Source organism: Haliotis rubra, unplaced genomic scaffold, assembly GCF_003918875.1.
Source record: "Haliotis rubra isolate DU_JTF1 unplaced genomic scaffold, ASM391887v1 Scf26, whole genome shotgun sequence".
Lineage (NCBI taxonomy): Eukaryota > Metazoa > Mollusca > Gastropoda > Lepetellida > Haliotidae > Haliotis > Haliotis rubra.
This window is the reverse complement of record NW_025766669.1, coordinates 2,310,376-2,337,769: the sequence shown is the minus strand read 5'-3', so window position 1 is coordinate 2,337,769 and position 27,394 is coordinate 2,310,376. Positions and strand designations below refer to the sequence as shown.

Here is a 27,394-nt window from a genome sequence, read left to right as displayed (position 1 = left end):
AATAAGTATTACATGATGCAAAATGACCTACTAAGATGGCTAAACTCATGAACAACACGACCACTGAAGTTTATGAAAATATAGTTTATGAGGAAACACGTATTTACAAAATAAGAATTAATTACAATGTTTTGAAAATGAAGTGATGGCATGAACATAAAAAAGTAATAATTACAACAACAAAATCAGTGCTTTTTGACATAATATCATGGAAATGTGCTGTGTGTGAAGACATCCGTTAAACAAATTGTGTGCGATTCAACCATTCTCTAATTAATAGGCAAATTTCATGATATCCAGAATGAGAGCTGAAAACTTTACATAGCCATAGTATCATAAACTGATAACTAGAATTTTTGTCACTCACAATAAATTATATGATATCATACAAAATGAGTCATACACGTTACGACAAACACGGAACAGGATAATGAATTCGAATCTACTTGTAATACTGCCTAGTCTCATGTAACCAGCAAAAACTACAACAAAAACATGACACTGTATGACCAACAAATACAACATGCAACAATAATAAACAAGAGTAGAAATTCTGTTCTACGATAAAAAAGCTATAAAATGTCAATTCATCCTGCAATTCAGGGATTGTTCAATCGTGTCGAAACCCCAATAACAAAGGCTTGAATACATATAGCCAGTAGAAACTTTTGTCTCAAGGCACAGGTACAGGGTTTGACTTCGTCTGTAAGATTCTAACACGTTCCTCTACACAACTGTTTTCTAAATATATATAACAATACTACATGCATTTCATGACTATATGATCTAATTCTGATGTGGGGGATTACGAGACACATGATGTACATATATCAGTATGATTGTAATATAACATGAGACGTTTTCCTCATTCACACATATCACAATTCGCTTTGGTTATAAGTATTTATCAACAAAAAAATCATATAAACCTTATAAATAATACTAAGAATGACCTTTGTAAATAGCTAAGACTCTATGTGCCATTCTGCACAGCTATCTCTATGGAGGGAATCGTGATTCAATATCAAACATCTCCAGTTAAACCAACACATAGCGTTTTCCTGGAGACTACTCCTATCTTTGGCAGACATGTTCATTTCACACAGAGTGTTCTTTGTTATGACTGCTGTCATCGGTGAGGTGACTTAGAACTTGCACCACATCCAAAGATACGGCAAATACTGTCGGACGCTAGAGGCCAGAAAGGTAGAATAAATAGGCGATGTCGTGTTGAGGTATCCAGATACAGGCCCTGGCATACTGTGGTATTTGCACTCATCAAATTACACAACAAATATCATTAGTTCATTTGGCACAAGTGGGAAGTGTTTATCACAGGTAAGCTATGATTGAACAAATAAATTTGTTTAAAAAAACAGTATCCAACTTTGACATTCATTTGGTTGACATTTGAATCAGTCTTTTCATCTCCTGACCCGCCTTGAAATCCTGGCTTTGACATCTCTGGAACTGATTGGTCGGCTCCGAGAGTACCTGTTCTCATCGCTGGTGGAGATGTTGGAAGTGAAGGACATGTAGCTGGTGGAGGAAGACTCTGCCAGGGACTCCGTCGAGGCATGAAGGTCACTGACTACGGACGGGCCGGGGGAGAGAGACTCGCGCCGGCTACCCTGATTGTCCCAGGGTGAGATACGAGGTGATGGTGGACAGACCGGGACCTGGTGGATGATTGTCTGGATCCTCCGCTCACTGCGTGCCAGGTGGTCCCTGGCATAGGCAGCATAGCTACTGAAGGAGGACTGCAGTGATGCATACTGGGAGTCATATCTGGAATGGCCAGAAAACACCTGTTTAGGGCTGTGAAATTTAAGTAATTTAATTTATCTAAATTTATTACAGTAAATTGATTTATCAACAGCAAATCAGCATTTTGTTTGTTTCAATTGCACCCTCCCCCTCTCTCTCAAAAAAGTTTTCCCTAAGGGGCATTTCCCCCTAACCTTTGGATTTTATGATTAATGTGCACCCCCTTCTCCAAACTCCTGGATCCGCCCCTGATCATGAAGACAATGTTGACTAGCAATACATGGTAACACACCGCTGACATTACTTGTCTACTGACAAACTAGCAAAAACAAATGGTGGCTGTATTTCAGTTAATGTGAAACACAATCTCAAATGCTTTATACATATATCGTTTTACTTCCCTGTGCAGAGTTGCCTCCCTTGGGCACACAGGAAATTGATGGTCTTAGTTTGAATCCTGGTTTGTCCTACATGTTTCTAGATTTGCCTCACTGCTACCATGATCATGGTTTTACCAACATAAAATGTCTGAGACCTGCATCACTTCAGGTGTTCCTCCCAGATCTAACAAAAAAGCTGTGATATAACTGGAATACTTTCATTGTAGAGTCTCATATCAAACATGTGAAAGTTCCAACTTCAGCATCAATTTAGCTTATGAAGGATACAAGTTGTAGAATGTGTTATAATTTTATTAGGTATCTGAAGTATCAAAGTTAATTAATCAAACATTAAATCTCTCCTTGCTATGCCTTGTTATGTTACTTCTGATTTTCTGAAAGAGTTTGAAGAGTGAGTTATTTTTAATAACATGAGACAAATTATGATTTCTATTATCTATCCTCTTAGTTAAAGTTAACATTATCTGAATATGGTGTTTGTTAGATATGACAGTAATCTAAAAGGAAAATACAATTATGCTCTGTGTAACTTTCAGAAACTGTCAATGAATTACATTTAGAGTTACCTCCCTTCCCTAGAAAGGCAGTGAGTCCACTTTTGCACAAAGTATCATATGCCATCTCCTCTTTGAGCCTTACAAATAAGTATAATCCATTCAGCATCACACAAGCTACATGTTGTAGCTGGTTACAAGGTAGCATTACTACATCACAAATTATGAAAAGAAATCATCAAGTGATACTGCCCCAGAATTATATGGAACAAACTGTCCCTGAGCATAAAACTCAAACTTAATGCGTTCAAGTCACAGTTTTGTGACTGTCATGCATACCAGTTATAGCAACATATATGGAGGCTAGTGCTTAAACAAATACACATGATTAATCAGTATTAGTATTAGTTTGTTGTTTAATGCAGCGCTTCCAGCTATGTCAGTGTTCTGCAGATAATCAAGTCTGGACCAGACAATCAAGTGATCAACATCATGAGCATCGATCTATGCAAATGGGATACAATGACATGTGGGTCAACCAAGTCAGCAAGCCTGACCACCCGATCCCATTAGTCACCTCTTACGACAAGCATGGGTTAATGAAGATCAATTCTAACCAAGATCTTCACTGGTAAGTAGCAGTGGTAGTAGTAGTAGTAGTAGTAGTAGTAGTAGTAGTAGTAGTAGTAGTAGTAGTAGTAGTAGTAGTAGTAGTAGTAGTAGTAGTAGTAGTAGTAGTAGTAGTAGTAGTAGTAGTAGTAGTAGTAGTAGTGGTAGTAGTAGTAGTAGTAGTAGTAAGCATGCAGAAGTTTAACAAACAGACAGTGAAGCCATAGAGAATCTGGCAGCTTACCGAGAGCTGGTTTCCATCAGATCAGGACTGCCTGAGGATCGACTGTGTTCCTCTCTCATACTCTGGATTTCATCATCTATAGCCTGATAACACAATAAGATTTATTCAAACATTTACCATATATTCTCAATTATTACTAACACAAAATATAAGTTAGTGAATAAATGTTTCCACTGACATGCTAATCCTTATGACAATTTTTTAGGCTATTGGGGAAATATAACAAAATATCAAATCAAAGAAAGTATATCCATACATAATGAGAATTCTGCAAGAATCTTTGTATAAATTGTACAATTGTACTACCTCCTGTGTGATGTTCATGTTGTTACTGCTAGCTCTCCGTGGTGCATTCGATGCAGAAAAGGAAGCTGATGAGGAACGGGTGAGCTGAAATGATACCCATACACAATTTTACAGTCTGAACACAAAGAAAAACTTCGACCTCAAAATATAATTACATATAAACCATGAAGATCCCAGAGCAGCACTGGCCTTCAGCAACCCATACATTATGCTTGTAGCCCAGATGCTCATGATATTAATCACAGTATTGTCTGGTCCAGATTTACTTGGCTGATACATGTGCTTGTACCCCAAGTGTGTATATTGATGCTTATGATATTAACCACTGTATTGTCTGGTCCAAATTTACTTGGCTGATACATGTGCTAGTAACCCAGTTGTGTATATTGATGCTCATGATATTAATACCTGTATTGTCTGGTCCATTGTCATGGTATATGGTTGCATAGATTGCTGCTTATGATATTTAACACTATATTTTAATCACTATATTTTGGGGTCTAGATGTATTCATTTACAGACCACAGCCATATACCTGGAATACTGCTGAGTGAATCATAATGAAACAAATAACAAAGGTATAACGTCTATATTTCCCTACTACACACCTGGTCATGGGCATTGACATCAGCCTCTGCCTGGCTTCCAGTTGCCTCAGTGAAGACTGTGCCTCCAGAATCTGCCTCTGGTTCAGCTGTCTGATGATGGCAGTCTCCTGTATCATCTGATCAGGGTCAACGCCGTTCGACATGATCTGGGCTGCAGACACGCTCCGAGAAGGGGGACGGTCGACACTGTAGTGGTTGTAGATGGAACCTGTACTGTGGGGTCTGTACATTGACTCCATATAAATGTCCCTTGATTCATTTGTTCCATGTGTACTGTAGCCATGGTGATTGTACATTTGAGGGGAAAGTGTTCTGTCGGGGGAGAAGCTGGATTCTCTGGAGGAATTCAGTGAGTACCGGGATTCAGTCAAGTAGTAGTCTGATATTGGTGACACTGATCTTGATCTGAGGTGATGAAGTTCATCCTCCGACTCCGCTACTATCTTCTTCCTGAGGCTGACAAGGTGCTTCTTGCGCTGCTTGGGTGTCATATACTTAAATTCCTGTGAAGACTGTTCAGATCCTGGAGAACTCCGTCCTCTCCCTGTGGCCGCAGGTACATATTGCTTTAGAGGACTGTAACTACGAGTTCTCTGATGCATTTCTTGTTCCCGTAATCTCTCCAGTTTGAATGACTCAATCTCAGCTCTCCTTTTCATCTTTAGAATGTCACTGTTTCTAGCCTTCCTCCTTCCTCTGCCTCGAGATTTCAGACGCTGCTTTGTTTCAATAGCAGCTGCCATTTCCCGTCTGGACTCTTTGAATTGCTGTCTGTAGTTGGAAACATATTCTTTGGTGACTCTACTTAGCCCAGCATTACTTGATGTTAGTTCAGTATATTCTTTATCCCATGAATCTTCCAGAGAGGCAAGTAACATATCTGTCTGTCCAATACAATAGTTCATCTTTGCTTCCAGTAGCTCCACAGTGAGGCTCGAGGGCAAGTAATTCAGCGATAGCAGCTCAATGATTTCTATTCGTTCCCTTTCAAGTCTTTCTAGTTCTGACTGAATTCTGACAGAGTCAGTTGATGTTGACTTCACAGAAGTCTGACGATATTTGTCACTGCTAAAGCTCGAGTCCAAGGTGGAATCTTCATAATCCGTCTGTGTGAATTCATCGGAACTATCTACACATGCCTCCACTCCTGTGCTCACGTATCTCCTGCTTGATCTGGTCATGGTGTGTGATGGATTACCACTGGGCGACACATAGCTATTGTCATCAATTATCTCTGGCACAGTTGATGGTGACATACAGGGCGTAGTAGAGTTGTCACTGAGAATGTCTTCAACAACATCCTCATCATTTATATTAATATGAATCTGAGGAGGGCTCAGGTTGTTCACATAATCAAATCTATGGGATGTCTGTGTTGCACTTGCACGTGGATGTGGAGTCTGTGAGCAGTCATTTACTGAAACAGGTTCAGTTGTTTGAGTTGTTTCACACATGCTAGCACTCATGGTTTTTGATTCTGTCATATTTGACTGTTTGTCTTCACTGTCCTTTTCACTGCTTTTATTCTTGCTCATCAGTGTTGTGGTATCAAAATTCTGATCTGCAGAATCAGATGATGGCAAGAAACCTTCTTTTTGATTTTCATGTTCAAAGCTGTTACTTGGACTCTTACAGGCTTGTTCAGTTGCAGTTCCAATTCTTAGAGTAAGGTCCTCAACTTCTAATGACTTCAGTATTTCTTCTCGGTTCAGTTGTGAGTCTTGCTGATCAGTGTGTGCTGGTCTATCTCTCTGAGTCTCTGGTGGACTGCCTTCCAAGCTGCCATTGTTGGAACCACCTTGTTCAATGACTGTAACTGGGGACATACTACTTGAGGAGGAGGATGGTGGGGACCCTTTTGATTTTGGTGACAGAGTTGTGGACTTTTCCCGTGAACGTTCCAGAAGTTCCATCATCCGTGAATGTTCTCTTCTTAGCCCATCAATATCTTTGCCTACAGATGTTAGCACAGGTGGAAGAGACAATGCATCACTCTGTATATTTCTTATGGAAGTCCTATCACTCACATGATCTTGAGGAGATTCCTCATCTGTATATGAACCAGGATTTGTTTGAAGCGAAGGATCTAAATTACTTGCTTCAGTTAGTTTTAGGCTTCTTGATACTGATGATGTCACCTCATGATGATAAACAGGTCCTGAACTTGAAACATTAGCAATATCTGATTCACTTTTCTTGTTCAGGGAAATCCTATATTCAGAACTTCCAAATCTATCAGTGCCATATATATCACTCTCTGTTTGAACACTGGTTCTTGTCTCAAATGACTTCTCCTTTTGAGAATCATCCTCTTTTGTTTGAGCCCAAACACTGGTTGAGCTTAAGTCTGGTATAGCATGTTCCCTATTTTGTTGAGTTTCAACTGATTGATGTTCATTATGTTGATTTCTGATACTGTCCTTTGTAACAGTATGTGGGAACTGTTTCAAGTGTGGTATCATCTCCGTGAATGATGATTCCTGTTTGTCATCAGTTTGTACACCAACACCAACATAATCTGTAAGGTCTGCAGACACAGACACATCCTGCACTGCAGATTGTTGGACTTTACCATCACCATCGTCATCACTGGAGACAAACCATTCTGAATCTGTTTGAGCACTTCTTGATAGCTGGCTGTCCACCTCTGAGAACATGGTTGAACCTCTTGTCACACTGTCATAATCTGTGAAGTCTGCAGATACAGAGGCATCTTGCATTTTAGATTGTTGGACCTTCCCATCACCCTCCTCATCCCAGGAGAGGAAGATTTCTGAATCTGTTTGAGCACTTCTTGATAGCTTGCTGTCTGCCTCTGAGAACATATTTGAACCTCTTGTCACACTGTCATAATCTGTAAAGTCAGTAGACACAGACACATCCTGCACTGCAGATTGTGGGACTCTCCCATCACCATTGTCATTACTGGAGACAAACAATTCTGAATCTGTTTGAGCACTTCTTGATAGCTGGCTGTCCACCTCTGAGAACATGGTTGAACCTCTTGTCACACTGTCATAATCTGTGAAGTCTGCAGACACAGATGCATCCTGCACTGCAGATTGTGGGACTCTCCCATCACCATTGTCATCACTGGAAATGAAGAATTCTGAATCTGTTTGAGCACTTCTTGTTTGCTGCCTGTCCACCTCTGAGAACATGGTTGAACCTCTTGTCACACTGTCATAATGTGTAAAGTCTGCAGACACAGATGCATCCTGTACTGTAGATTGTGGGACTCTCACATCACCATTGTCATCACTGGAAATGAAGAATTCTGAATCTGTTTGAGCACTTCTTGTTAGCTGCCTGTCCACTTCTGAGAACATGGTTGAACCTCTTGTCACACTGTCATAATGTGTGAAGTCAGCAGATACAGAGGCATCCTGCACTGTAGATTGTGGGGCTCTCCCATCACCATTGTCATCACTTGAAATGAAGAATTCTGAATCTGTTTGAGCACTTCTTGTTAGCTGCCTGTCCCCTTCTGAGAACATGGTTGAACTTCTGAGAACATGGTTGAACCTCTTGTCCCACACCATTGTCATCACTTGAAATGAAGAATTCATAATGTGCGAAGTCAGCAGATACAGAGGCATCATGCATTGTAGATTGTTGGACCTTCCCATTACCCTCCTCATCCCTGGGGAGGAAGATTTCTGAATCTGTTTGTGCACTGCTTGTTAGCTGGGTGTGGGCTTCTGAGAGTATAGGTAAGCCTCCTTCCAAACTGTCCATCCTGTTGTCAGACATGACTTGACCAAGCTGGGTTACTGATATGCTATCTGTTTCGGTATGGACTGAATGTGGTCTAGCATCAGTTTGGCTGTGTGTTTCTGTCATGCCATATTTTTGTGATGACCTTAATGACAAACCTTCAACTGATCCATAGTTAACAAGACCTAATGTTCCTTCCCCTGAATGCTGTTGTTGGTATCCACTTGCATGGTACTGATCAGCACTTTCTGTGCCTTTTGGCATTAAAGGATAAACAGATATGGTCTGGGTTTCAGAGTTGGTCATCCTACCACCAGAAGAGGAATCAGTTTGTGCAGATGCATCACACAATCTCTCATTCTGATATTGTCTTTGAATTTGACCAAGTGAAGAGGCATCTGTGTTCTGACTCACACCTGGGGACAATGTCTGCCTGTGTTCTTCATTACCTGTATACAATATACTGGAAATCTGTCCATGTCTCACAGAACTGTCATTATCAAGATGTGGATGATTTCTGTTGAGTGTTTGACTTGCTGAGCTAGACCTATGGATAACTTGGCTTTCTGTCTGTGTTGACACACTGGAAAGGTAGCTTCTGTTTGATGCAAATGAGATAACAGATGGGGAATTTGCCAGAGAGCTAAATCCTGAATCCCTCCTGGTCAGGATGTATTCTTCATCTGACGAAAAGTCTCGATGCTGGTCGCCTACGTCTGGGGGTAGTTGGTGTGGTGGTTGACGCCCTCATGGCTCTGCTTGCCATATATCTTGATGTAGGAGGTGCTTGATTTCCATACAGAGTCTCAATAGTCTGTGATGTTTGTGACTTCATGCTGACATGAGGAGTAACTTTCTCTTCATCTGTTTGAATTCCAGCTGAAGTTACATTAATTCCCACGTGATCTGTCTGAGTACTACCCTCATTAGAAATGCAAGTCTGACTCCACTGAGAAACATGATGAATGCTTGGGAGAGACAAATGATCTCCTTGAGAACTTTGTGACATCAGTGGAGATGAATATACCTGCGTTGACACTGACCGCCAGTTATTTGGGGGTTCAATAAGATCTTGAAAAGGTTGAGATTGTGTAGAACTGTGTCCAATGTTTTGTTTTGCAGTTTTGTGTAAATCTGTGATGCATTCATTTTGCAGATTAACCTCAGAGATCTGTCTTGATGATTTTTCAGCCATTGATGGAGTCTTTAGTTCCAATACGACACTTTCTGATGCCTGCATTGTCCTATCAACAGAATCTACATGCTGACCTTCATAGGATGTGTATTTATCAACAATATCAGCTGATGGTGCTTTTGGAAGACCCTGGGAATCATATCCAGCTGCTGCATGTGAAGAATGAACCATTACCTCCCTTTTCTCAGGACTTTTCTCAGTCTGCCAGTCTGCTTCATGTCTATGACTTATGGTGATCCTATTTGATATACTTGGATCCACTGTGGCTGGTTGGTAATGTGAGGAGAATGTGTATGAATTGTCCCTATCCTCAGCAGGAGCATGTTGATTTGTGAAACCTTCAAGGTCATGACTGTTTGTGTTGTGACTTCCATCTCTATCATCAGGGATAACTGATTCATTTTTCTCTTCAGATTGCTTGTATTTATCAACTGCTTCTATACTAGCTGGGAGAGATCTTTGCACTGTCTCTGACCCTAAATATTTGGGCAAGTGTTCTGATGCCATTAGCAACTGGGCTGCATCATCGTTTGCTTTAACTTCACCAACTGACCCTATGTCATCTAATTGGGGAGCAGGAGTAAGAGATTTATGCGTGAAGGACTGATTTGGAAGTTCTTGATCAGCAATATTTGACATTGACAGAGGCCTTTGTTTCGACATTGCATATCCCCCTTGGTTTGTCACAGAACTTTCACGATCATGAACATTTCTGATACTAGAACTTTGTCTTTCCAACACGTCTATGTTTGAAAGTGAATGAGAATCACCCTCCATGTCTCCTTGATGACTATCTTCAGTGTGAGTCTGGATTGTCATACCTGTTTCCACAGCCTGCAGCACTTTAACATCTGCCTTGTTTCTTGTCTGTTTTAATTCCCATAAGTAAGATTCTCCTTGCGGCTGGTCTACCTCATCTGCATCATACACATTTCCTGAATCTTTCAGTGAGGCCCTTTCCTGTTCTTCATCCTTGGCAACTAGTTTTAGGAAGTCTCTATGTGGCATTGTTTGATGAAATGTTTGTCCAATTTGAACTTGCTGTTGGTAGATATGTTTGGGTGAGTCTTGTTCTTTGCTTTGGCTACTTCTTGGGGATGAAGATTCAAGGTCAGTGTAGTCAGAACTTATGGCGGAGTCACTCTGATCCTTGTATTTCAGCTTCTTAATTTCTTCTTTAACTTCCTTACGTAAAGCTTTTCTTTCAGTCTCAGTTTCAATATTGTCAATGTTCGAAACAAGTTCTAAAATGTCCCTGTCCTCTTTTGTTTTAGCATTATGCACCGACAGACTTGGCTCTGATCCAGATATTACAGGCTTTAGAGTAGTGGATGGCATTTGAGAGAAAAGTCTGTCTGACATCTGTGGACTTGTCATTTTACTGCTTGATTCTGAAACACGATCCTCTCTGGGCTTCTCTGTTCTTACAAGTGATACCTCTTGGTGTAAGGACAGGGTGTTACTTGTGGCATCATAGGGATTTACATCCACATGTTTTGTGTCATGTATTTCATGAAGAGTATTATGTTGAGAATAAGGAACATCACATGGGGCATCTTGGCGAAAATTGTTATCACTGTTTTTCACGTTTTCAAAGGGTGCACTTTCAAGCCCATGACTGCTACCTGAATCTGTCAAATAACATGAAACAGTATTTTCTTCCAATTGAGCTGGATAATTTGTATTGTCCATTGTTAACTGAAGGCTTGCACTATATCCGGCAGTTTGACCATGAATCCAAGTGGTGGTAACATTTGCAGAATCTGTAAAGTTAGCATGCTGTTCCACATCAGCATTTGTAAAAGGATTCTCAGAGACTTTTCCTGACATTTCTTTGCTTTTCATTAGTGATTGTGCATTTTCTTTTGGGAAGAAACTGTCTGACTTTTCCCACTTTGCATTTAAATCCATGTGATCAGTGTTATGTGGTCCCACTTTGTGGCTTTTAGTACCAAACACACTCTCTGTTTCTGGCGTGTGCTAAGAGGGTTTCAGGTTCTTTCTCATCAACTTTCTGTTGCTGAATTCTGTGATCATCAGATATGAACAAATCAACTGTCTCTGTGTCTTCCCTGTAATCATCAGAATCTACCTGGCCAGCACCATGATGTTCATTCTCAGCTCCATGTTCATTAACTGTAACAGTGTCTCTTTGGTGAGATTGAGGGGTCTTCTTGGCAGTCTGTTGCCAACTTTTGCGATAATTGGATAGAAACAAATCAATTGTCTCTGTATCTTCCATGTAATCATCATCTTCCTCCTGGTCAACATCTGAAGGTGCTTTAGTGCTGTCATCAGATTCAGGTACAGATGATGTCTCTCTGGCTTTGTGGAGAGCATCATCTATCTTCTTATCAACATTTTGTTGTCGATTTCTTTGATCATCAGATACGAAAATATCAACTGCCTCTGTGGATTCCCTGTAATCATCATCTTCCTTCTGGCCAACATCTTTAGATGCTTTTCTGCTAGCATCAATTTCATTTACAGAGGATGTTTCTCTGGCTGTGTGGAGAGCATCAGCTATCTTCCCATCATTCTGTTGGCGAATTCTTTGATCATCAGAAACGAAAATATCCACAGTCTCTGTGTGTTCCCTGTAGTCATCAGATTCTTCTTGGTCAACATCTGAAGATGCTTGTCTGCTGTTATCAGTTTCAAGTACAGAAAATGTTTCTCTGGCTGTGTGGAGAGCATCAGCTGCCTTCTCATCAACATTCTGCTGTTGAATTCTTTGATCAGCAGATATGAACAAATCAATTGTGTCTGTGTGTTCCCTGTAATCATCAGCTTCCTTCTGGTCAACATCTGTAGATACTTTTCTGCCGGCATCAGTTTCACGTACAGAAGATGTTTCTCTGGCTGTGTTGAGAGCATCAGCTATCTTCCCATCATTCAGTTGGCGAATTCTTTGATCATCAGATACAAAAATATCCACAGTCTCTGTGTGTTCCCTGTAATCATCAGCCTCCTTCTGGTCAACATCTGAAGGTACATTTTTCACATCATCAGAACCGTGTACATGAACCGCTGGTCTTGTTTCTTGGTGAGTACCAGGTTCCATCTTTCTACTCTGTTGCCCAATTCTTTGATCATCCGATACAAAAATATCCACAGTCTCTGTGTGTTCCCTGTAATCATCAGATTCCTCCTGGTCAACATCTGTTGGTGCATGTGTGCTGTCATCAGATTCAGTTACAGAGGATGTTTCTCTAGCTTTGTGGGGTGCATCAGCTATCTTCCCATCATTCTGTTGGCGAATTCTTTGATCACCCAATACAAAAATATCCACAGTCTCTGTGTGTTCCCTGTAGTCATCATCTTCCTTCTGGTCAACATCTGTAGACATGTGTCTGCTGTCATCAGTTCCAAGTACTGGAGATGACGCTTTGGCTCTGAAGGGAGTATCTGTTGTTTTCTCATTGACATTCTCTTGTCGAATTCTTTGATTACCAGACACAAATATATCCACAGTCTCTGTATGTTCCCTGAAATCATCATCTTCCTCCTGGTCAACATCTGAAGGTGCTTTAGTGCTGTCATCAGATTCAGGTACAGATGATGTCTCTCTGGCTTTGTGGAGAGCATCATCTATCTTCTTATCAACATTTTGTTGTCGATTTCTTTGATCATCAGATACGAAAATATCAACTGCCTCTGTGGATTCCCTGTAATCATCATCTTCCTTCTGGCCAACATCTTTAGATGCTTTTCTGCTAGCATCAATTTCATTTACAGAGGATGTTTCTCTGGCTGTGTGGAGAGCATCAGCTATCTTCCCATCATTCTGTTGGCGAATTCTTTGATCATCAGAAACGAAAATATCCACAGTCTCTGTGTGTTCCCTGTAGTCATCAGATTCTTCTTGGTCAACATCTGAAGATGCTTGTCTGCTGTTATCAGTTTCAAGTACAGAAAATGTTTCTCTGGCTGTGTGGAGAGCATCAGCTGCCTTCTCATCAACATTCTGCTGTTGAATTCTTTGATCAGCAGATATGAACAAATCAATTGTGTCTGTGTGTTCCCTGTAATCATCAGCTTCCTTCTGGTCAACATCTGTAGATACTTTTCTGCCGGCATCAGTTTCACGTACAGAAGATGTTTCTCTGGCTGTGTTGAGAGCATCAGCTATCTTCCCATCATTCAGTTGGCGAATTCTTTGATCATCAGATACAAAAATATCCACAGTCTCTGTGTGTTCTCTGTAATCATCAGCCTCCTTCTGGTCAACATCTGAAGGTACATTTTTCACATCATCAGAACCGTGTACATGAACCGCTGGTCTTGTTTCTTGGTGAGTACCAGGTTCCATCTTTCTACTCTGTTGCCCAATTCTTTGATCATCCGATACAAAAATATCCACAGTCTCTGTGTGTTCCCTGTAATCATCAGATTCCTCCTGGTCAACATCTGTTGGTGCATGTGTGCTGTCATCAGATTCAGTTACAGAGGATGTTTCTCTAGCTTTGTGGGGTGCATCAGCTATCTTCCCATCATTCTGTTGGCGAATTCTTTGATCACCCAATACAAAAATATCCACAGTCTCTGTGTGTTCCCTGTAGTCATCATCTTCCTTCTGGTCAACATCTGTAGACATGTGTCTGCTGTCATCAGTTCCAAGTACTGGAGATGACGCTTTGGCTCTGAAGGGAGTATCTGTTGTTTTCTCATTGACATTCTCTTGTCGAATTCTTTGATTACCAGACACAAATATATCCACAGTCTCTGTATGTTCCCTGAAATCATCAGATTCCTCTTGGTCCACATCTCTAGATGCATTAGTGCTGTCATCAGCTTCAGGTACAGAAGATGCTTCTCTGGCTGTGTGGAGTGCATCTGTTGTCTTCCCATGAACATTCTGTTGTCGAATTCTTTGATCAGCAGAAATGAACAAATCAATTGTCTCTGTGTGTTCCCTGTAATCATCAGCTTCCTTCTGGTCAACATCTCTAGATACTTTTCTGCCGGCATCAGTTTCATGTACAGAAGATGTTTCTCTGGCTTTGTGGAGAGCATCAGCTGCCTTATCAACATTCTGCTGTCGAATTCTTTGATCATCAGATATGAACAAATCAATTGTCTCTGTGTGTTCCCTGTAATCATCAGCTTCCTTCTGGTCAACATCTGTAGATACTTTTCTGCCGGCATCAGTTTCATGTACAGAAGATGTTTCTCTGGCTGTGTGGAGAGCATCAGCTGTCTTCCCATCAACATTCTGTTGTCGAATTCTTTGATCATCAGATATGAACAAATCAATTGTCTCTGTGTGTTCCCTGTAATCATCAGCTTCCTTTTGGTCAATATCTCTAGATACTTTTCTGCCGGCATCAGTTTCACGTACTGAAGATTTTTCTCTGGCTGTGTTGAGAGCATCAGCTATCTTCCCATGAACATTCTGTTGTCGAATTCTTTGATCATCAGATATGAACAAATCAAGTGTCTCTGTGTGTTCCCTGTAGTCATCAGATTCCTCTTGGTCAACATCTGAAGATGCTTGTCTGCTGTTATCAGTTTCAGGTACAGATGTTTCTCTGGCTGTCTTGAGAGCTTCAGCTGCCTTCTCATCAACATTCTGCTGTCGAATTCTTTGATCAGCAGATATGAACAAATCAATTGTCTCTGTGTGTTCCCTGTAATCATCAGATTCCTCCTGGTCAACATCTCTAGATGCATTACTGCTGTCATCAGCTTCAGGTACAGAAGATGTTTTTCTGGCTGTGTGGAGAGCATCAGCTGCCTTCTCATCAACATTCTGTTGGCGAATTCTTTGATCACCCAATACAAAAATATCCACAGTCTCTGTGTGTTCCCTGTAGTCATTTGCTTCCTTCTGGCCAAATTCTGTAGACATGTGTCTGCTGTCATCAGTTTCATGTACTGGAGATGATGCTTTGGCTTTGTAGGGAGTATCTGTTGTTTTCTCATTGACATTCTCTTGTCGAATTCTTTGATTACCAGACACAAATATATCCACAGTCTCTGTGTGTTCCCTGAAATCATCAGATTCCTCTTGGTCCACATCTCTAGATGCATTACTGCTGTCATCAGCTTCAGGTACAGAAGATGATTCTCTGGCTGTGTGGAGAGCATCTGTTGTCTTCCCATGAACATTCTGTTGTCGAATTCTTTGATCAGCAGAAATGAACAAATCAATTGTCTCTGTGTGTTCCCTGTAATCATCAGATTCCTTTTGGTCAACATCTGAAGATGCATTACTGCTGTCATCACTTTCAAGTACAGAAGATGTTTCTTTGGCTTTGTGGAGAGCATCAGCTGCCTTATCAACATTCTGCTGTCGAATTCTTTGATCATCAGATATGAACAAATCAATTGTCTCTGTGTGTTCCCTGTAATCATCAGCTTCCTTCTGGTCAACATCTGTAGATACTTTTCTGCTGGCATCAGTTTCACGTACTGAAGATGTTTCTCTGGCTGTGTGGAGAGCATCAGCTATCTTCCCATGAACATTCTGTTGTCGAATTCTTTGATCATCAGATATGAACAAATCAAGTGTCTCTGTGTGTTCCCTGTAGTCATCAGATTCCTCTTGGTCAACATCTGAAGATGCTTGTCTGCTGTTATCAGTTTCAGGTACAGATGTTTCTCTGGCTGTCTTGAGAGCTTCAGCTGCCTTCTCATCAACATTCTGCTGTCGAATTCTTTGATCAGCAGATATGAACAAATCAATTGTCTCTGTGTGTTCCCTGTAATCATCAGCTTCCTTCTGGTCAACATCTGTAGATACTTTTCTGCCGGCATCAGTTTCATGTACAGAAGATGTTTCTCTGGCTGTGTGGAGAGCATCAGTTGTCTTCCCATGAACATTCTGTTGTCGAATTCTTTGATCATCAGATATGAACAAATCAACTGTCTCTGTGTGTTCCCTGTAATCATCAGATTCCTCTTGGTCAACATCTGAAGATGCTTGTCTGCTGGCATCAGTTTCAGGTACAGATGTTTCTCTGGCTGTGTGGAGAGCATCAGCTGCCTTCTCATCAACATTCTGCTGTCGAATTCTTTGATCAGCAGATATGAACAAATCAACTGTCTCTGTGTGTTCCCTGTAATCATCAGATTCCTCTTGGTCAACATCTGAAGATGCTTGTCTGCTGGCATCAGTTTCAGGTACAGATGTTTCTCTGGCTGTGTGGAGAGCATCAGCTGCCTTCTCATCAACATTCTGCTGTCGAATTCTTTGATCAGCAGATATGAACAAATCAACTGTCTCTGTGTGTTCCCTGTAATCATCAGCTTCCTTCTGGTCAACATCTGTAGATACTTTTCTGCTGGCATCAGTTTCACGTACTGAAGATGTTTCTCTGGCTGTGTGGAGAGCATCAGCTATCTTCCCATGAACATTCTGTTGTCGAATTCTTTGATCATCAGATATGAACAAATCAAGTGTCTCTGTGTGTTCCCTGTAGTCATCAGATTCCTCTTGGTCAACATCTGAAGATGCTTGTCTGCTGTTATCAGTTTCAGGTACAGATGTTTCTCTGGCTGTTTGGAGAGCATCAGTTGTCTTCCCATGAATATTATCTTGTCGAATTCTTTGATTACCAGACACAAATATATCCACAGTCTCTGTGTGTTCCCTGAAATCATCAGATTCCTCTTGGTCCACATCTCTAGATGCATTAGTGCTGTCATCAGCTTCAGGTACAGAAGATGCTTCTCTGGCTGTGTGGAGAGCATCTGTTGTCTTCCCATGAACATTCTGTTGTTGAATTCTTTGATCAGCAGAAATGAACAAATCAATTGTCTCTGTGTGTTCCCTGTAATCATCAGATTCCTCCTGGTCAACATCTCTAGATGCATTACTGCTGTCATCACTTTCAAGTACAGAAGATGTTTCTCTGGCTGTGTGGAGAGCATCAGCTGCCTTCCCATCAACATTCTGTTGTCGAATTCTTTGATCAGCAGATATGAACAAATCAATTTTCTCTGTGTGTTCCCTGTAATCATCAGCTTCCTTCTGGTCAACATCTGTAGATACTTTTCTGTCGGCATCAGTTTCACATACTGAAGATGTTTCTTTGGCTGTGTGGAGAGCATCAGCTATCTTCCCATCATTCTGTTGGCGAATTCTTTGATCACCCAATACAAAAATATCCACAGTCTCTGTGTGTTCCCTGTAGTCATCAGCCTCCTTCTGGTCAACATCTGAAGGTACATTTTTCACATCATCAGAACCATGTACATGAACTGCTGGTCTTGTTTCTTGGTGAGTACCAGGTTCCATCTTTCTACTCTGTTGCCCAATTCTTTCATCATCCGATACAAAAATATCCACAGTCTCTGTGTGTTCTCTGTAATCATTGGAATCCTCCTGGTTAATGTCTGTAGATGCTTGTCTGCTGTCATCAGCTTCAGTTACAGAGGATGTTTCTCTGGCTGTGTGGGGTGCATCAGTTGTCTTCCAATGAACATTCTGTTGTTGATCATCAGATACAAAGATATCCACAGTTTCTGTGTGTTCCCTGTTATCATCAGCTTCCTTCTGGTCAACATCTGTAGATACTTTTCTGTCGGCATCAGTTTCACGTGCAGGAAATGTTTCTCTGACTGTGTGGAGAGCATCAGCTATCTTCCCATCATTCAGTTGGCTGAATTCTTTGATCATCAGATACAAAAATATCCACAGTCTCTGTGTGTTCCCTGTAATCATCAGCCTCCTTCTGGTCAACATCTGAAGGTACATTTTTCACATCATCAGAATCATGTATATGAACAACTGGTGTGGTTTCTTGGTGAGTACCAGGTTCCATCTTTCTACTCTGTTGCCCAATTCTTTCATCATCCGATACAAAAAAATATCCACAGTCTCTGTGTGTTCCCTGTAATCATCAGATTCCTGTTGGTCAACATCTGTTGGTGCATTTGTGTTGTCATCAGCTTCAGTTACAGAGGATGTTTCTCTGGCTGTGTGGGGTGCATCAGTTGTCTTCCCATGAACATTCTGTTGTTGATCATCAGATACAAAGATATCCACAGTTTCTGTGTGTTCCCTGTAATCATCAGCTTCCTTCTGGTCAACATCTGTAGATACTTTTCTGTCGGCATCAGTTTCATGTACAGGAGATGTATCTCTGACTGTGTGGAGAGCATCAGCTATCTTCCCATCATTCAGTTGGCGAATTCTTTGATCATCAGATACAAAAAAATATCCACAGTCTCTGTGTGTTCTCTGTAATCATCAGCCTCCTTCTGGTCAACATCTGAAGGTACATTTTCACACATCATCAGAACCATGTACATGAACCGCTGGTCTTGTTTCTTGGTGAGTACCAGGTTCCATCTTTCTACTCTGTTGCCCAATTCTTTCATCATCCGATACAAAAATATCCACAGTCTCTGTGTGTTCCCTGTAATCATCAGATTCCTGTTGGTCAACATCTGTTGGTGCATTTGTGTTGTCATCAGCTTCAGTTACAGAGGATGTTTCTCTGGCTGTGTGGGGTGCATCTGTTGTCTTCCCATGAACATTCTGTTGTTGATCATCAGATACAAAGATATCCACAGTTTCTGTGTGTTTCCTGTAATCATCAGCTTCCTTCTGGTCAACATCTGTAGATACTTTTCTGTCGGCATCAGTTTCACATACTGGTGAGATGTATCTCTGACTGTGTGGAGAGCATCAGCTATCTTCCCATCATTCAGTTGGCGAATTCTTTGATCATCAGATACAAAATATCCACAGTCTCTGTGTGTTCTCTGTAATCATCAGCCTCCTTCTGGTCAACATCTGAAGGTACATTTTCACATCATCAGAACCATGTACATGAACCTGGTCTTGTTTCTTGGTGAGTACCAGGTTCCATCTTTCTACTCTGTTGCCCAATTCTTTCATCATCCGATACAAAAATATCCACAGTCTCTGTGTGTTCTCTGTAATCATTGGAATCCTCCTGGTTAATGTCTGTAGATGCTTGTCTGCTGTCATCAGCTTCAGTTACAGAGGATGTTTCTCTGGCTGTGTGGGGTGCATCAGTTGTCTTCCAATGAACATTCTGTTGTTGATCATCAGATACAAAGATATCCACAGTTTCTGTGTGTTCCCTGTAATCATCAGCTTCCTTCTGGTCAACATCTGTAGATACTTTTCTGTCGGCATCAGTTTCACATACAGGAAATGTTTCTCTGACTGTGTGGAGAGCATCAGCTATCTTCCCATCATTCAGTTGGCGAATTCTTTGATCATCAGATACAAAAATATCCACAGTCTCTGTGTGTTCCCTGTAATCATCAGCCTCCTTCTGGTCAACATCTGAAGGTACATTTTTCACATCATCAGAACCATGTACATGAACCGCTGGTCTTGTTTCTTGGTGAGTACCAGGTTCCATCTTTCTACTCTGTTGCCCAATTCTTTCATCATCCGATACAAAAATATCCACAGTCTCTGTGTGTTCCCTGTAATCATCAGATTCCTGTTGGTCAACATCTGTTGGTGCATTTGTGTTGTCATCAGCTTCAGTTACAGAGGATGTTTCTCTGGCTTTGTGGGGTGCATCAGTTGTCTTCCCATGAACATTCTGTTGTTGATCATCAGATACAAAGATATCCACAGTTTCTGTGTGTTCCCTGTAATCATCAGCTTCCTTCTGGTCAACATCTGTAGATACTTTTCTGTCGGCATCAGTTTCACGTACAGGAGATGTATCTCTGACTGTGTGGAGAGCATCAGCTATCTTCCCATCATTCAGTTGGCGAATTCTTTGATCATCAGATACAAAAATATCCACAGTCTCTGTGTGTTCTCTGTAATCATCAGCCTCCTTCTGGTCAACATCTGAAGGTACATTTTTCACATCATCAGAACCATGTACATGAACCGCTGGTCTTGTTTCTTGGTGAGTACCAGGTTCCATCTTTCTACTCTGTTGCCCAATTCTTTCATCATCCGATACAAAAATATCCACAGTCTCTGTGTGTTCTCTGTAATCATTGGATTCCTCCTGGTTAATGTCTGTAGATGCTTGTCGGCTGTCATCAGCTTCAGGTTCAGAAGATGTTTCTCTGGCTTTGTGGGGTGCATCAGTTGTCTTCCCATGAACATTCTGTTGTTGATCATCAGATACAAAAGTATCCACAGTCTCTGTGTGTTCCCTGTAATCATCAGCCTCCTTCTGGTCAACATCTAAAGGTGCATTCTTCACATCATCAGAATCATGTACATGAACAGCTGGTGTGGTTTCTTGGTGAGTACCAGGTTCCATCCTACTACTCTGTTGCCCAATTCTCTGATCATCAGATACAAAGATATCCACAGTCTCTGTGTGTTCCCTGTAATCATCAGATTCCTCCTGGTCAACATCTGTAGATGCTTTTCTGCTGGCATCAGTTTCAGTTACAAAAGATGTTTCTTCAGCTTTATGGAGAGCATCAGCTTTATTCCCATCAACATTCTGTTGTTGAAGTCTTTGACCATCAGATATGAACAAATCAATTGTGTCTGTGTGTTCCCTGTAAGCATCAGCCTCCTTCTGGTCAACATCTGAAGGCACATTTCTCACATCATCAGAATCATGTATATGAACAACTGGTGTGGTTTCTTGGTGAGTACCAGGTTCCATCTTTCTACTCTGTTGCCCAATTCTTTCATCATCAGATACAAAAATATCCACAGTTTCTGTGTGTTCCCTGTAGTCATCAGATTCCTCCTGGTCAACATCTCTAGATGCTTGTCTGCTGTCATCAGCTTCAGAAGAAATTTTTCTGGCTTTTTGGAGAGCATCAGCTATCTTCCCGTCAATATTTTGCACAGAAGATGTTTGTTGGGCTTCCTGAAGAGAATCAGCTGATTTCGGCTCAACCTGTCTAACGTCATCACTTTCAGGAGCAGATGATGCTTCTTGGTCAGCATAAGATATCTTCTGATCAAGATTCTTTCGGCCAAACCTGTGATCTTGAGCGATGTAAAGATCAACTGTTTTTATGTCTTCCATGTATTCACCAGATTCCTTCTGACCAACATCAGCATTTTCAGGTACTGAAGCTGTTTGTGTGTTTTCTCGGAGAGCTTCAGCTTCTTTCTTCTCACTTCTGTGATCATTAGATGGCAATACAGCGTGTGCCTGTGTGTCCTCCCTGTATTCAGCTTGTTTCAGGTCACCATCTCCAGATGCTTTCCTGTCTTCATCAGATATATGCACTGCATCTGTCTGAGTGTCAATCTTCTGTGTGTCATCCTTGAAATTATCCAATTCCTTTGGGTCAACACATGCAGGAACCTTCTCATCATCATTAGGTATGAGTTCACTACACCTTTGTATGCCTTCTCTGTCAGCATCAGCTTCCTTTTCAACAGTCTGTTGCCTGCTTCTCTGATCATTAGAAACATACAAGTCCATTGTTTGTGTGTCATCTCTGAGATCATCAGACATTTTGGTGCTTGTTCTGTCTGGCAGTACATGACCTTGCCGATGTTGGCTACTGATTTGGTCTTGTGCAGTGACAGATGATTCTGCTGGACATTCCCTGATCACTTCATGGGGGACATGCCCAACACCAAGATCACTGAAACTACTGTCCGGTAAACTGTCTGGTATAATGCGGTTGTCGGATACAACAATGTCTATCTCTTTGGTTGCTGTTGAGGACTGTCCGCAAATTGGATTATCATTTTCAGGCACATCAGTAATAGGATCTGTTCCAAGTAATATGCCAGGCACTTGATTATCTTCAGTTGTATTTTGACATGGTGATGTTGGCACACCACTATATATTTGGGTCCTCACTTCTCTTTCACCAACAGATACAGCCTCACCAGATGTATTCCCACTGCATTCATTCACTGATGGTTGCATAATGCCAACATTACTTTCAGGTGCCGCTCTGTCTGCACTCCCTAACTGTTTCCCTTGAATGACATTCACATCAAGCTGGGGAATAATAGACACTGATGATTGTTCTAAGTCATCCTTAACGGGATAGTCAGTGCTCAGTATACCAGAACCATCCATCTTAGTATCTTGAGTCACTTCACTACTATGACAACCAGCCCGCACTAAAGGAACACTTTCAGACTCATGAGAGGATCTATTCAAGTCTGTAGTCAATTCAGCCATCCCTTTATCTTCCTCGGAATTCTTTTCAAACTTTAAGGATGTATGATCAAGACTTTGGTCACTGGAAGAAGGTAAGTTCTGTTCTGTGCTCTTACTATTTAAACTGTCATCTTGGGGTTGTGAATTCACATGATCTCTGCTGTGACTTCTGTCCCCCATAACATTACCTTTGGTATCCAGATCAGAGGTAGACATAGGTACTTTTTCAGAGTCTTCTTGAGACAATTCTCCTGTGACAGAACTCTCTTTATCCTTTGTCTTGTTTTTCCAATCACACTCATGAACATGTTTGGTCTTAGATTGTTCATCATCTGAACTGTCTTCAGGTATGTCCTGTAGGAATGTTGCTGATCCTCTACCTATGCTAGGCAAAGACTGCAAAGAAGCTGTACGATGTTTTACCTCTGTCTCATTAGAAGATTTCATGGGTCCATCTCTTCCAAATGTGTCATCACTAACATAGGGCAAAGTCATATCATTCATACCAGCTAACACCCCACGACCATCAGCAAAATATAGAGATTCTTTGTCTGAACTTGAATTGATAAATGATTGTTTGATGGTTTCAGGAAATGATGTTTTGTTCTCTTGAACATGGATGGTGCTTTCTGTACTTGGGGCAACAGCATTTTGTTCAACAAGGTGTAAATCAACTATAGGTTCTCTTGAGTAGGGTGCTGCATCCACTCTGTAATTATCATCAATATATTCTGTGGATGCTCTTCCTATTACAACCCATGGTGAATATGATCTATCCTGTAGGTTAAGATCCACATCCTCAGCATTCTGGTCCAAGGGTTCAATCTCTCCCACTTGCACAGTTTCTGTCTGCCACTGAGGAAGTTCTCTATGACTGTCAGTACCTGATGTTCCCAACTGACTTTGGTCTCTAGGAGAACCTTCAGTGATGCCATGGGCACCAGTGCTTCCAGGCAGAAGTGTTGTCTTCTGATCCCTAGAAGAATCAGACACTGCATCTAAACTATCATCACTTATGTCACAAGGTCCATCAGAATATTCCCTTTCTATTTCACAATTCTCACCAGACCCAGTTAGGGTTTGAGAATTACTAACAACACTTAAATAACTTCCAGGACCTTCACTGTCTTTGTTTGTCAACACATTTTCTTCAGAGATAGAAGTGGGACTGTGCACAGAATCTATTGCATACTCTGAACACACGTTCCCTTCAGCTCCATGCTCAGTTTGCCCGAGCATCGGATCTTCCTCATAGACATAAGCAGCAGAATTGAAATCCTCTTCAACAATCTGCCGCTCCACTGAACTTCCCCTGCTAACACTTGAGTCCCGCTGAACATCCTCACACTCTAGTGAATGGTTGGACTCATACAGTTTCTCTGTCACAATCACACCTGTGTCACGATTACCACTTCCATCACCCTTTTGCAACAACACTTTTTCTTTTGTAACCGACTCATAACGGTCTTCTGTTTGGAATGTTTTGGTCTCTGTAAGGTTGATGTTGATGCTATCTGGAATAATGGCTGTAGCATTTTCTACCTGTCCACCAGAGACAGCTTTTGGTTTTAATCCATATGTTCTGTATTCCGTTTTTTCAACATTGTAACTAATGTCTGTTTTATCTTCATTGATGGTGACTTCATATTTGATAGTACTTCTTGGGTTGTCATTTCTACTCTTAGTTGCTGAATCTGAATTGTCTCTATTCACTGAATTTTCATTTTCACCTTTTTGTCCAGTTTTAGAAACAAATGACGGCTCACCTGTATTTTCAGTGTTCTTACAGTCATCAATCAAAGCTGATTGTTCACAATTTGTCCACACAACAGTTGGTGTGACAGCCAAGTTAGATCGTTTGGAGGCAACTCTCGTACCTCGAGTGTATAGCTGTTCCTGAGGGACAGAAGAGGGTACAGGCGACAGAGAATCCCCTTCCTCTGAGCTCCACATATTGACAGGAGACCGCCTCATCTGTACACTCCCACCTTCAGTCTGAGTGAAATCAGTCGACATGCCGCCATTACCCGAGACAACATTTGCACTGTCCTTGTCACTGTTTCCTGCTTCTAACTCTAGGTTGTCACCAAGTCCTTGAAATAAAACTCCATCTTGTGAAGACTGAGAAAATCTCTGTAAGACAGTTCCTAAATCCAAAGCAGGCACATCACGCTGATGAGATCCATCATTGTCCACAGAACCCAAGCCGGCCGTCAACTGGTCCATTGAATTTGTAAAGTTTGAGAATTCTTCTAATGTTGCTGCATTATTTTCAGGGTGAGGAAGTTGCTTTCCATCTGATTGAGTCAGTGAATCGTCAGAAAAGACACCATCAGTGTCTGAACTTTGATATTCATCTGAGCTATGGTGTTTCCCTCTATGCTTTGACACTGGGCGTTTTCTGCGTCTGGTGCCCGAGCCAGGTCTTGAGGACTGTCTTGAGTGATTAGCTGAAAAAAGACAAACAATTTTAATACAAGCCAGAAATGTCAACCTAAATTTGACATGAAATATTTCAATTCCAGAGTAACTATATGTCAAGGCAACCATTTCAAGTTTCCAACTGGAATTAATTTTTTAGGAACTATACAGAACACTTGTTCATAACCTAAAGATCATTTGACATCCTTACTGACCAGTTTGGCTATCAAGCTACTTATTGGCATAAATCAGATTCAATAATATATTGGTAGTGATTATCTAAATATTTGATGGCACACAGATGTATCCTAATGAGCTAACATTGGATATGCTTGATATTTCTACAAAGAGTACAGGTTAATTTGTATGTACACGTATTTAATTTTTTAAGACTCTCCATAACATGTTATGTTTAAGTAATCAAGTCTAAAACTTATTGCTATTTTTACTGTAGTAGGTTAAAGCCAGGTACCAGCTAGTTTGTTCCATGAAAACCTGGTGACGAACTGCTAATGACAATGTTACATTTTTTTCAGGTCAGTGTTATTTTAACTTTATTTCAAAGTTTATTTATTGCTGTAGTAGATATAATCTTGCCTTGTCTTGTATTATATATGGGTAACAGTAGGACTGCACGGTATTACTGGTATATTGCAATATGCTTATCAAACGATATGTATTGCAATATTTTTTTTCTGAGAACACATATGAAGTTCTTGTGATTATCTTTATGGTTTAAATTAAAATCTACACTGACTTTCATTCACAACAAATGTTTTCCTTTGTTATTCAATGACAAAACGGCATACTGTAATACTATCAATTGTATAAAAAAAGAAAATAGAATCCCTGACTATTCAACCTAATTTTGAGATTGCTGTTGTCAGAACCATAACATATAAGTTTAGGAACTTATAATGTAGAAAATAGGATTGACATGCACGATTAGTGTCACTCACTGTCAAACACGTAAGTTCCCAATATATCGCAATACAGGTACCTGAATCGCAACATATTGCAATACAATTTATTTGCCGATACACAGCCCTAGGTAACAGGGCATTGAAATATGTTTCTATTTCCAATTATGTTTCTAGGTTTGTCAGCGCCATGACTGTGCTCAAAGTCGTAATCATCCGGGACCTTCAACACTTCGGGCTTTCTTTCCACATTAACCTGACACATGTAACTGGAATACTGTTCAAAGCAGTGATAAACCCAACAGACTCACTTACTATTTTGTCCCTGAAGTTTTTTCCTGATCAATCTGAGTTAGATGTTTTCAGTTAAATGAAACCATGATAGCATATTACAATATATAACATGTTTCCCCAGGTTATAAGTTTCTTTATACACCACACACTGCTACTCACCAACAGTCAATTATACAATGCAGTCTTTTGGACTGAGGTGACACAGGTTTTGGCATTATTCCAAAACGGGGATTTATTTCACTAAGGCGTGAGTTATTGCACACTTGATAATTAATCTTATCAAACACATTCTTTCGTCACCATAAACAACAAATATGTCCTTCATTCCTTGTTCCCACATCACACACCAACTGATTATATCTGTCTATGATTTAATGAGGAAAAAATTGTTAAAATGTATATTATTATGCAGAATTATTAAGTACTAATTCTCCAGAACATGCAGAAAATTAAACACTTCTATTTACTTGACTGAGTGTGTAATTCGACCTTTTTTAGAATGTCTTTATTAAACATAACCAATATTTGTAATCCTAATTTCTAAATGTTTACTAACGTCAAGTGCAACAACTGTAGGTCTGTGAGGTAATATACAAAGTTTGATATCATTTATCCAAATACATATATGGGTTGTCGACAGAATCAGTTCTTTAATTTTCCAATATGCATTTTAAAATGTGAAAAAACACTATAAATGACTGCAAGGCATTAGGGTTGAAATGATGATTAAAGAATATTTTTTTATATTAATATGAATAGTCGTTCAGAGCAGAAAGTATGCTGGATTACAGGGTGCCAATGAAGCTTCAAGACAACATGGAGATTACAGTAAACTATGTTTGTAACAAACATTCATACGATGAAATGACTAAATAACAAACTCCTTGCATGGTCCTGGCCACTTACTACATACTTTATATACACAATGAACTACAGTTATAACAAACTAACATAACTGGTTGCTTTGACCTCATTATAAAAGACCCACGCAGATCGATGCTCATGCTGTTGATCACTGGATTGTCTGGTCCAGACTCGAATATTTACAGACCGCCGTCATATAAATGGAATACTGCTGATTGCGGCATAAAATTAAACTCACTCATTATAACCATAGTTCAGTATATCTCAAAACAGCATATCTGTAATGCATCATGTACCATGATATATAATTTAAACTAGAAGGCAGTTATGTTATTTATACCACTTAAGAAAAATTGTTTTGAATGGTATATTAACCATAGTATCCTCTCCATGTACATATAACTAGAATTTCAGTATAGAATAGATATTACCTCTGTTGATATACGACCTTAGAAAAGAAAACACACCTGATCCTCTGAGAGAGTCGTCTGATAGTTGGTCTTGA

At 40.5% G+C, this 27,394-nt stretch overlaps 2 protein-coding genes across 2 annotated transcripts; both read right to left on the bottom strand.

Annotated features, from left to right (window-relative positions):
- Positions 1-69: 69 nt before the first annotated feature.
- LOC124280077 lies at positions 70-3,895 on the bottom strand. Its single transcript, XM_046715954.1, has 3 exons — positions 3,822-3,895; positions 3,516-3,598; positions 70-1,788 (listed from the first exon to the last, which is right to left on the bottom strand). The coding sequence occupies exons 1-3, from the start codon at positions 3,837-3,839 to the stop codon at positions 1,425-1,427; spliced, it is 465 nt and encodes a 154-aa protein (XP_046571910.1). The 5' UTR covers positions 3,840-3,895; the 3' UTR covers positions 70-1,424.
- LOC124279999 lies at positions 3,850-27,394 on the bottom strand. Its single transcript, XM_046715879.1, has 10 exons — positions 27,357-27,394; positions 19,153-24,840; positions 18,630-18,944; positions 18,118-18,434; positions 11,299-18,030; positions 9,309-10,658; positions 8,861-8,916; positions 8,062-8,168; positions 4,430-7,979; positions 3,850-3,886 (listed from the first exon to the last, which is right to left on the bottom strand). Exons 2-10 carry the CDS (start codon positions 24,614-24,616, stop codon positions 3,850-3,852), a joined length of 17,928 nt encoding a protein of 5,975 aa, XP_046571835.1. The 5' UTR covers positions 24,617-24,840; positions 27,357-27,394.